This window comes from Rhagoletis pomonella, unplaced genomic scaffold, assembly GCF_013731165.1.
Source record: "Rhagoletis pomonella isolate Grant_MI unplaced genomic scaffold, Rhpom_1.0 Rhpom_scaffold_00008, whole genome shotgun sequence".
Taxonomy (NCBI): domain Eukaryota; kingdom Metazoa; phylum Arthropoda; class Insecta; order Diptera; family Tephritidae; genus Rhagoletis; species Rhagoletis pomonella.
Window position 1 is genome coordinate 40,843,536 of NW_023458562.1, and position 12,375 is coordinate 40,855,910.

Genomic DNA, 12,375 nt, shown 5'->3' on the forward strand with positions numbered 1-12,375 from the left:
TGATTCATTTGATGATGAGGAATATACACTCGATATAAATTAATGGTGTTAACTAGTCTTTCGTTTCTTGCGATTTATTTAAATAAAGCATGTTAATTTTCACTAAAACATTTTAGCCGTTTTTTGCCAGAGTCTATGTGAAATTTCACTAAAACATTTTAGCCGTTTTTAGCCGCTTTTTTTTGCCAATCTAGCCGGTCGGCCCAAAAAGTTCTGGCAACACTGGTCGACGATGATGTAGTCGATGTGCCACAATCTGACTATGACGAGGTACGAATAGCATTCGCGCGCTTGCAAAAACAACAAAGCTGCTGGAGCTGAGCCTGCCAGCTGAGTTATTCAGGTACGGCGGCGAGGAGTTGATAAGGTGCATGCATCAACTCTTTTATGCAGAATATGGTCAGATGAACGCATACCCGACGTATAGAATTTGCTTAAGATGCTCCGCCCAATCCACAGGAACGGCGACCCCGCCATACGCGCCAACTACCGCGGCTTCAGCCTTCTAAGCACGCAAGGTATTATCGAACGTATTGTGTGAAAGACTGAAGCCTACCGTCAACGAACTGATTGAGCCTTATCAGTGTGGCTTTAGACCTGGCAAATCCACCATAAATCAGGTAGGACCCTTACGCCAAAAATTGGAAAAGACCCGCGAGAAAAGGAGCGAAACTCACCATTTGTCGCCTTCAAAGCCGCGTTCGGCAGCACTAAAAGGTATCCCCGCGAAACTTATACGACTGTATAGAACGATGTTGAGCTCCGTCAGAAGGGCGAATCCCTGTCATGTGATTTCTTTAATCTAATGTTAGAGAAGCTGAAGAGCTGCAGAACTGAACAGCTCAGGAACAATTTACTACAAAAGCGTGGAGTTACTGGCGTATACAGATGACATTGACATCATCTGTAATAACTACTGCGAAGTCTGTTCTGCCTTTTTCGAGTTATATAACTAAGTAAAGCGATTGGGTCTGGTGATAAACGAAAACAAGACGAAGTACATATCTCCTGTCATCAAACAAACAGTCAGCGCATTCGCGCCTTGGCACTCACCTCACTGTTAGCAGTAATAATTTTGAAAAAGTAGAGAATTTCGTTACCCTGGGGACTAGCATTAACACCGATAATAATGTAAGTATCGAAATCCAACGGAGAATCACTTTAGCCAACAAGTGCTACTTGGGACTAAGCAGGCAATTCAGAGGTAAATTTCTCTCGACGTACGAAAACCATACTCTATAAGTCAGACATCATTCCTTGCTGGTAAATGGAGCAGAAGCATGGACGATGAGACGGCTCTTGGGAGTGTTGGGTGGAAAGATTTTGCGTAAGATTTTTGGGCCTTTACGCAGTGGCGATGGCAAGTACCTCAGAAGGTGCGATGCAGCAAATTGAAATACGGCGGCACCGATGGCTGGGCCATGTCGTTCGAATGGATACCAACGGTCCTGCTATGAAAGTATTCAACTCGTAACCCACTGTTGATAGCAGAGCACGAGGAAGCCCAACACTGTGAAGGAGAGACCAAGTGGATAAGGATTTTATTTCACTTGGCATTTCCGTTTGAGAAAAAGTTGTGAACTCAATATATGTATCTCAATTTAAAAATAAAGAAAATTTCCATATTAAAAAGTGTCTTACATTTGAGAACGAACGTTCGAAGTTTGAGACAAATGTTTATTGGGTATGTACAAATTTTTGCTGGTGTATACCTGCGCTCGCACAGACTGCTTATGTATGTGCCAGTTATTGTAGCAACAACTCGGTTTAGTTGCGTTCTTCTCGTCTACTACAGGCTCATCGGTTTCGAAAATAACGCAATGCCCGCAGTATTGCATTGAACTTTGTCGACGATGGAGGATTTCATAGCCGAAGTGCACAAAAGAGAATTTTTGTGGAATAAGAAGAATATACCTATTGGCGAACAAAAAAGAATTACGGACAAACTATGGCGAGAAGTAGCGGCCGCGTGTGGTATATCAAGTGAGTGCGATTTAAAAATACACATGCATATGTATGTATGTATAGTATATGTTTAAGGTTTATCACATGCATCTACATACATACATATATACGTTCACGTTTAAGTATATGTACATATGTATACATATCAACATGCATATGTACGTTGTATATTTGGAGCCCAACAAAACGTGTTTTGTCTGTGGTGAATTTTCCATCGTTTGCTTGTCAGAGGTTAGTTATTTTCGGGGATACTACAGGGAACAATTTTTGGCTGGGTTTACGCAAGTTTCAAATGTTTGTGCATACATAATTTTTGTTTCGTAACGGTTTCTGGCAATAAACTCACTTACTTTATATTGAACATATTTGCGAGCAAGAGGCATTGGTTCCATTTCCGAATTGGGTATCAAATTTTCGATTGGCTTCAAATTCTTTTTATTTGTTCAAGCAATTTTTTTTATTTTCTCCTTCGGAGATATATAGTCTGTTCGACAAGCTTATAAAATTTTGCAAATTATCGGGTTTTGGCGTTCGCGTATGCAAAAAACCTGTAAAGTAGGGTAAATTGGGCGCAAATTGAAAAAAAATTTTACCAGGAAGAAAACAGCTGATCAAAGTTATCTGTTTGCAATTTATGAAATTCATTTTGGTGATTTTTATGTTAAAAATAACTTGAAGCCCAAACAAAAATGTTTCGGAATAAGGCAAATGCTCATTTAATAATGTTTGCTTAACGAATAACTTTAGCAAAACTAAATTTTTTTATTTTTTTCGTGTTTTCAGTTTCACGCTTTTGTATGTATACAAAAGCTCCGATCAGCTGCACTAAAAACAAGTTTTGCTAATTTTGCGTTCGCGTTATTTTTGAGATATTTTCCAATTTCAGAGATAATCGTTCGTTACTCTAATGGAAGTTGCTGCTGGATATTTTTCACTGGATATTTGTTCGAGCAGACTAATAATCTGTCAAAGTTTTGATTTTTTCCTGATTCTAGTTAGCCATTCATGAATTTCTTGAATCGGTCATATTCACTCTTCGTAGAAACTTCATCTTAACGTCATTTTAAAGCTAAAGAAATGGGCTTAATGACTCGTTCTAAAGCTATGTTAGTTATAAATAGCTAAATTTTTTGAAGTTGATTTTATAGGGAGGACCAGTAATTTAGGAATTTAAACAATGCCATCGTAATCTCTGTTTAATTATCAAGAAAAACCATGTTTTTAAGAAAATAGAGTTTTTAAAGAACTATTTTAAGCAGGGACGTGAACCGGGTGAAAAATTTGGTCGGTGCGGTTCAGCGGTCCGAACCGTTTTTGCACTTTTGTATCGGTTCGTCAAATCGGTTTGTTTGGTCTTTGGACCGGGGTTTCGGTTCGGTACTGAAAACAAAAAAAAAACGCGCAAGTATAAGTGTCAAGTGTCAAGTGCAACAACGCGCAAGTTTAAATGTCAAGTGTCTGTCAAATGAGATGGGTTGCTTTTACATTTGTTATTGCCATATGGTAAACAAACATGGTAGGTATTACCATTTTTAACAAACAGAAAAAAGTGCGTACATTTATCTATTGCAAATTGCTTGAAACGAACCGTTAAACCTTCATAAACCTTCGGTTTTGGGTTCGGATCAAACATTTATGGAAAATTTCGGTTCGGTTAATGGTACAGTTAATTAATAAAAAAAAAACCGTTTTCCGGTTTAAAATCGGTTCACGTCCCTGATTTTAAGACTCAGCTTTATCATTAGTTTAATTTTTCCCTAACCGGTTCACTTTTCACTCTTGGTTTCCATGGGTTTACTATGGCCGGATGACAAATTTTCGGGTGAATTTTTTTTCAGGCGAAACTCAGGATAATGCATATTATTACTTTTTTTGTCTGTGTTGTATTTTGTTAGAGTTAAAATTGTTCTGTAACTTGTTTTCGAATACTGTGTACTGTTCAAACTAATATTGTTTTTTACAAGCTAGAGTACATTGTTACACCAGATAACTGTTTCCATAACTTATTTGTTTATTTTATTTCATAACAAAAATTTCATACAGAGAAAATGGCTGTACGAGTAAGTACACAAAGAAAATGACTTTGCAATTTTCTTACGAATATTTCATAAAATATGTAGCTATACAGTGCAATTTCACGGTATTCTTTTTGAAACGATTTTCTAACCTTTTCTCCTAATTCATATTCTTTATTAGTGACAAAACAGCAGATTATATTCGCCAAAGATTCATTCCAGAAGCCATTTTCTTCGTACAGTTAATAACATTGATAAGGTGAATATGTTCAGTCTATGAAGCATAACATGAATAAACAAATAGATTCATAACTAAACTCCCAAAAAATGGCAACGATATTGGCATCTACATCCATTTTTGCTGACGCTGGTTTTGTTTTCTTATATACACGAAAGATGCAACGGCCTCTAAAAGTCACTAAAATTTCATCTACCGTCAAATATTCTAGATCGATCCAATAATAAATCTAGTGCAACTTTATTTCTTCCAGAGACAGCAGCCAAAACTCGATGGCGAAGTATACGTGATCAATTTCTTAAAGAGATAAAGAAGGTGCCAGTATACAGCTCCGGTGAATCCTATTACATCGAGGAAAGTAAGAAACCGAGATATACTCATTTCAATAATTTAATCTTCCTACTGGATACACACGCGCCAAGACAAACAGTTATTGATATTAAGCCAGACTCCATAATTGATATTCGCTCTACCGAGTCTGGTAATTCGGGCACTGAATGTGAGTGTGTGAAAAATGTAGCTGAAGATTTTCCACCTACGCTCCCAGAACCACAGCCTCAAAATTTTTCCCCACCCAGAAGCACGGACAATATTTTTACAAGCATTAGAAAGGTGTACACACTGGAGGAAGATCTGGATCCTAATTTGTGTGATGTAATATGGAAACAAAGCTCTGACGCATTTGACTTCGAAGAAAGCAAAAATAAAATCGATGATGGTGTTCCGCCTCTAGTAATGATAAGGCCTCAACCACCAGATCCAACCTATACTGGCGGCAAACGAGCTTATCCTCAAGAGTACGATGATAAAGCGGAAGTCTCATACTTGAAGAATAATTACTACAACTTCCCAGACAAAAGAGTAGAACTTGAACTAGAAAATCAAACAGAGCCTGAAAACTGCACTGACGAAAATTTATTATTTCTGCGGTCACTTTTGCCTTATATAGATAAGATGGACCCAATGCAGCAGTTACGACTGCGCATGCGGTTTCAGGAAATAATGCTTGAAGAACTGGGAGGAACATAACTTTGAGGCTTGAGGTGATGTTCTACTGCGCGCAGTTAATATTTTGCTAGTGAAGTATACTAAGTAATTCCATTTACTAATGATATTGCATTTCATTTTATGAAATATTGTTTGTTAGGTTATAAAGTAAAATTAATCAATAAATATATATTTTAAATAAATATATCAATTATATACAGTTATATATCATTAGAAAGGTATTTTGATGCTGATGTGCAGGCAATTTTTAAAATTTCAAATTAGTTTAAAATAGAGCGAAAAAATCAATTCAAAAGTCACACCAATACCAATGCCATACATGTACATGGTTGGGGCGGAATTTCAACCGCTGGGCGAACACTAGTATTTTAAATTTTACGACGTGCTTGGCCGTAATTCTCTTCGAGTTTGTAGTATGCGTCTTGATGTTTTTACACAAATGGAGTGATCACCAGTATTTCGCTGCCTTCTAACGGCAAATCTATATATTATTCTAAATCTTCTTCTTTTCTTTCTTCTTTATTGGCGCTGTAACCGCCTAAGCGATTTTGGCCGAGTCCAAAACAGCACGCCAGTCATTTCTCTTCTGTGCTAACTGACGCTAATTGGAAATGCCAAGTGAAGCCAAGTCCTTCTCCACCTGGTCTTTCCAACGCAGAGGAGGCCTTCCTCTGTTACCAGCATCGCGGCCCGCGTAAAATATTTTCAGAGCAGGAGCGTTTTTGTCCATTCGAACGACATGGCCAAGCCAGCGGAGCCGCTGAATTTTAATTCGCTGCACTATGTCTATATCGTTGTAAAGCTCATACAGCTCATCTTTAAATCGTCTGCGATATTCGCCATCACCAACGCGTGAAGATCCGTACATCCTTCCCAGAATCTTTGTCTCGAAAACTCCTAGAGCCGCCTCATCAGATGCTTTTATGTCCATGCCTCGGCGCCATACACCAGCACAGACATGATGAGTGACTTATAGAGTGTGATCTTTGTACGACGAGAGAGGACTTTACTTCTTAATTGCCTACTCAGCCCAAAGTAGCACTTGTTGGCAAAAGTGATTCGCCGTTGGATTTCAAGGCTGACATTATTATTGGTGTTAATGCTGGTTCCCAAATAAACGAAGTCGTCTACTTTTTCAAACTTGTAACTGTCAACAGTGACGTGGGTGCCAAGACGCGTATGCTCTGTTTGTGTGATGACAGGAGATACTTCGTTTTGTCCTTGTTCACCACCAGACCCATTCGCTTTGCTTCTCTATCCAATCCCGAGAAGGCAGAACAGACCTAGGCCTTGTTTTTACGCCAGCAATTGTACGCTCTTGTAAAGTATTGTGCCTGAGCAGTTCAGTTCTGCGGCTTCTATTATCTTCTCTAACATCAGATTAAAGAAATCACATGAAAGGGGGTCCCCTTGTCTGAAACCTCGTTTGGTATCAAACGGCTCGGAGAGGTCCTTCCCTATTCTGACGGAGCTGGTGGTATTGCTCAACGTCATTTTACACAGCCGTATTAGTTTCGCGGGGATACCAAATTCAGACAACGCGGCATAAAGGCAACTTCTCTTCGTGCTGTCGAAAGCGGCTTTGAAATCGACAAATAGATGGTGTGTGTCGATCCTATTCTCGCGGATATTTTCCAAGATTTGGCGTATTGTGAATACCTGATCTATGGTGGATTTTCCAGACCTAAAGCCACACTGATAAGGTCCAATCAGTTCGTTGACAGTGGGCTTCAGTCTTTCGCACAATAAACTCGATAAGACCTTATAACCTATGCTTAGAAGGCTGATTCCGCGGAGTTGGGGCGTATGGCGGGGTCGCCTGTCTTGTGGAATGGGCAGAGCACACTTAAATTCCAGTCGTCGGGCATGCGTTCATCTGACCATATTCTGCATGCATTCACCTCATCAGCTCCTTGCCGCCGTACTTGAAAAGCTCGGCTGGCAGGCCGTCAGCTCCAGCAGCTTTGTTGTTTATCAGCCGCGTAATCGCTATTCGTACGTCGTCATAGTAATTCGGTGGGACAGCTACTCCATCATCATCGACTGGGGACTCGGGTTCGTCTTCTTCACTACTTTCAGCGCTGCTGCCATTAAGTAGGTTGTAAAAGTGTTCCCTCCACAATTTAAGTATATTCTGAACATCGGTCACTAGGCCGCCATTGTTGTTCTTACAGGAGTTCGCCCCGGTCTTGAAACCTTCCGTAAGTCGCCTAACCCTCTGGTAGAATTTTCGGGCGTTCTTCCTATCGGCCAGCATCTCAAGCTCTTCGCACTCACGTATTTCGGCCTCTCTCTTCTTATTGCGGCAAATACGTCTCGCTTCCTTCTTCAGTTCCCTATAACGGTCCCACATGGCTCGCGTTGCGCTCGATCGCAGCGTGGCCCTATAGGAGGCGTCTTTTTTCTCTGCGGCTTCCTAACATTCCTCATCGTACCAGTTCTTCTTTCGGGCTCGCTGAAATCCAACTACTTCTTCGGCGGCGGTACTTAATGATCCGGAAATGTGGTTCCACTGCTTGCGTATGTCGAATTGTTGAAGAGTGGTCTCAGAGAGCAGGTGTGTGAGTCGAGTGGCGAATAAATTGGCCGTCTGTTGAGATTGCAGCTTTTCGACGTTAAGCTTTCCTTGCATTGTTGGGCGCACATTTTTCGCTGCACAGAGGCGGGTGCGTATCTTGGCTACAACAAGATAGTGGTCCGAGTCGATGTTTGGCCCTCGGAGTGTACGTACGTCTAAAACGCTTGAAGCCTGCCTTCCGTCTATCACAAAATGATCGATTTGGTTTCTCGGTTTTCGATCTGGAGACAGCCGTGTAGCTCTGTGGATGTTCTTATGCTGGAACCTAGTACTACATATTACCATATTTCGGGACCCGGCGAAGTCGATCAGCCTCAGTCCGTTATCGGACGTTTCCTCGTGGAGGCTGAATTTTCCGACAGTGGCGCCAAAGATCCCTTCCTTGCCCACCTTGGCATTAAAATCGTCAAGCACGATTTTGACATCGTGTCGGGGGCAGCGCTCATATGTACGTTCCAAGCGCTCATAGAAGAGATCCTTGGATGCCTCATCCTTCTCTTCCGTCGGCGCATGGGCGCAGATGAGCGAGATGTTGAAGAATCTAGCTTTGATACGGATTGTGGCTAGATGTTCGTCCACCGGGGTGAACGCCAGTACTCGGCGACTGAGTCTCTCTCCTACCACGAATCCAACACCGGAAAAGGAGTCTCATCCGAGGCTGTTTTTTTCTTTTCATTGGGCGGGGTTTTAACGTGGCGGGGCCCAAACCCAGCGCACGCGAAGTTTTACGCCTTCTCACTTTAGCTCGCTCCCAAACGGGTGTTTGGTTGCTACCCAGAGGATACGTGGGTATAAATATCCGGACGTTGTGAGCTGCGATTTGAACCGTACGTACAAGAATCGCTTCTGGCCACTCCCATGTGAATGGCAGTCAAAAGTTTTCCACTTCTGCGCACGGAACCGTCCTCCCATTATTCTAAAACTAGCGATCTACAATCGTACAGTGACAAATAATACATCAAATTAAAGTGCTCGATCTGAAACTTTTCAGATTTAAGATTTATTGAACCACTTCCGAAATATTTGCGTCCAAATATTTTAAAATCTTAACATTGGGCAAAGCATTGCTAAGTTCATTTCGATAGGCAGCGTCTCAGCGGGACAAAAGCGAATGAAAAATTGTTCCATTTACTCGCTTTCGTCCCTGCTTTTGTTTCATATCGAGCAAAGCATTGCTACGTTCGTGCGAATTTAGGAAGCGATACAGCGGAAGATCTGCAAAACAAAAATGTTGCTTTTGGCTCTGTAAATATATCTATGTACATATATATCCACGTAGGTATATATCTATGTATAACCGATCTGAAACTTTGCAACAACATTTCAGATTTAAAGACCACGGTACTGTGTTTCCATTGGAATTATAAAATCTATAATATTTTAAGACCTCCACCAAAATATTCCGGAAAAACATTAAGATTTACGTGAGCTGGACCGATTTAAAAATACCTCCAAAAATTTAGTTTTTTATGAACAAAAATAGTTTCTTAAAGATTTTTATGAAAAAATTCCCCTAAAATGACAAAACGGTTTAAGCTTAAAAAAATTGCATAAAAATATTTTAAAAAAATTAAGAAAAGTTTTCATAAAAAATACGAATATCCACAAGGATCTTAATGAAAATACGGTGCATGAGGACATAAGAGGGCTAGGCACCAGTTACTCAGCACGGTTAATGAACTATCCTATAATTGGAGTATACTTTTGTTTATTTTTAAAATTTATTGGTAAATTTACACGATGAATATGTATTTTTCTCGTTTACAAATTTTCGTGTGTAAAAATCCTTTTTGTTAGCGGCTTTACACAATTCTACGGGTTAAATCAAACAGCAGATATGTATTTTGTAGCTTGTACATTAGGGTGGTCCAAAAATGCATGTGGAAAAAGTAAAGTCGGAATTTTTATGCTCTCACCCCCTATGGTTGTTCTATACCGAAAAATATACCCTTATTTTTTATTTTGAAATCAAAAATATTTAGAGGTCGCTCAAAGTTTTCCATGTATTTTATATGGGGGAAAAACAGCTTTTCGTAGAAATAGTATGGAATAGTTAAAAATTTCACAATCATAAGATTTAATAAAGTAAACCCATGAACAAACTCACTGTCTTGCATTTACATTCTAAGTTTTAGAGACTCCAGGGCATGCGCATTGGAAATCTTTGGGAAAGTGAGTGGGCATTTCTATTAATATTTGACTTATTAACCGACTTCCCAAAAAGGAGGAGGTTATCAGTTCGTCGGAATATTTATTTATTTATTATTTTTTTATGTATGTTACCGCATAACTTTGGACCACGATTTCGATAATTCTTAATGCATCGGAAAGTTAGTGTCTCAGAGGTGGTCCCATACTAATCTGGTTAAGATCCGATCAGCGGATCATGAGATATATATATATATATATTTTTTTTTTATATGGGAGTTGAAGTCGGTTTTTTTTTGCTAAAAATTACTTGTTTTCAGATTAAAATATGCCGTGAAAACCGACAAAAATATCGAAATCAAATTGAAAGCTATGTTATAAAATGACAGCTTTGAAAAAGATTAGCTTATGTTTGACATATTTTGAAACAGGGATGTATGCAGGTGGTTGTGCAAACTTAGTTTAAACAAACTGCAAAATCACCCAGCCAGCGGAGATACGTAAATTTTGCCAACAGTGCGTGCGACGTTCGAAAAATATCATGTTATTTGAAAGCAATAATTTTATTTTATTTTTTGAGGCTAAACATTTGAAAGCATGTGTACCTACGTTGTCGGCAGTGCCGGCGCGTGCAAGGTTGGATTACCGTCGGTCGCTTCTTTAATTTTTTCCGGGCTATGGAAAAGCATCTGTGAAGTGCAGAAGGAAAGCGTATAGAATGAAAAATTCAAACGGAAAAATTTCCGAAAAGCAACCAAAACATTTTTCGGTACTATTACGTACATACGTTTCTGCTGCACACTTAAGTGGATAAACGGATCGTAAGTGTCCGAAAATGGAATCGATAAACGGACAAAAGTTCGCATTTTATCCAGCTTTCTTTTTTCCTTTTTCGGATTTCTTGTTGGCTGGGAAAATACAAATTTAAATGTGATAATTACGGTGACCATTCGTCCTTTATTTTATAGGACAGTCCTTTATTGTTATCTCCTGTTCTTTATATATATATATATATATTTTTCAAAATAAAGGACGCCTTTTTCTTTTATTTCTTAAACTGTCCTTTAAATGACATGCGGATAAATTAGTTTTTCCAGGCTTCAAATTAAAATTAGTAATTTTGGCAAAATTTTCCACTGCTTCACTATGGGTTTTACCGTTATGTCGATCTTTTTCTTTATCTTTTATACGATTATTAAAAAAAACTGCATTCTAACTTTTTTAATTAAACTACGAGTTAAAACGAGACCCCTTTACACTGCCTTAGTTGTCAGGGTCTAAAATATTTTTTCCACAAAAAGTTTGGGGGAATCATATGCCAATTAATAAAGAACTCATATTTTTTAAATCATCTACTCATTCAGCCGTAATTATTTTTGGCCAGAAGAACAGGGATTTACATCATAGCCCCAGTAAAAAAATTTGTGGTAAATCATCAGATATTAAATCACAACTTTTAATAAGTGTTTATTATGATTATTAATGTATACTTATATACTACATACACTTATATTTACATATGTACATACATATATGCACGCCAGAGAAGCCAACTCGTGGTGAATTCCCTGATTTGCGAGGAATTTCAGTTTGCGCGGGGAAGAGGGGATGAACAGTTTTTTGTGAAGAATTAGGTGTAAAATAATTTTTTTTTTGCTTTACTAATTTCTTAATGATTTAAACAAAATTAAGTTGAAATTTCTCACCCGTCACCGTGGATTGAGCCGTACGCAGTTTTGTAGCTCGTTAAATTTTAGTATAATAAAGTCTCAAATGCCTAAAAATTACCGTTGATTTTTTAGAACTTTCTTTGTCGCATTGGCTTTCATATATCGAATAAACACAATTAATTTTATATGGCAAACAAAATTCTAAAACAAAAATTTGTATGTACTTGAAACTTGTCCTTCTTTATACTAGAAAAGAGTGGGCTGCAAAACTGCTTACTCAAAAATTTTCTAGAAAATCTAATTAAAAACCTCGGAATTTTTACGAAAGTTTTTCTACTTTTTTTAATATTTCAATAAGTTTTAAGCTTCGATTTAAACGGTTTTTGTTAAGAAATGAACTATACTTTTATAAAAATAGTGAAAACTTGTTAAAATTTGGTCATACAGTTCTGTATGTAAATATTATATGTATATTCGGGGAATTTCATTGTCGAAATCGGGGAATTCTTAGACATGATTTGGCTACCCCAATGAACGTATGGATGTATATACCGCTATGAAATCAAAATCTCTCATGCACATATGTACATACATACATTTAAAACTTGCATAAACCCAGCGAAAAATTGTGCGCTGTAGTATCACCGGACGTAATAAACCTACGCCAAGAAAACTAAGAAAAATTCACCACATCGGCAAAGAAGTGTACAAAAGGAGGCTAAACACGCTTCATTGTTTCTGGTTCATGCATAT

General features: G+C 38.5%; 2 protein-coding genes across 3 annotated transcripts in view; one reads left to right on the top strand and one right to left on the bottom strand.

Annotated features, from left to right (window-relative positions):
* Positions 1–12,375, bottom strand: part of LOC118744869 (protein twist) — a 58,061-nt gene that overhangs the window by 27,285 nt on the left and 18,401 nt on the right. The gene's annotated exons all lie outside the window — the stretch shown is intronic.
* Positions 1,798–12,375, top strand: part of LOC118744870 — a 107,958-nt gene continuing 97,380 nt past the window's right edge. Inside the window, exons 1-2 of one of the 2 annotated variants that reach the window (XM_036478258.1) lie at positions 1,798–1,983; positions 4,472–5,374. In XM_036478258.1, the coding sequence (XP_036334151.1) occupies positions 1,854–1,983; positions 4,472–5,247 (906 nt within the window). In that variant the 5' untranslated portion in view covers positions 1,798–1,853 and the 3' untranslated portion in view covers positions 5,248–5,374. Of the gene's footprint in view, positions 1,984–4,471; positions 5,375–12,375 lie in introns of those variants that run through there. The other variant, XM_036478260.1, reaches the window with a different exon arrangement.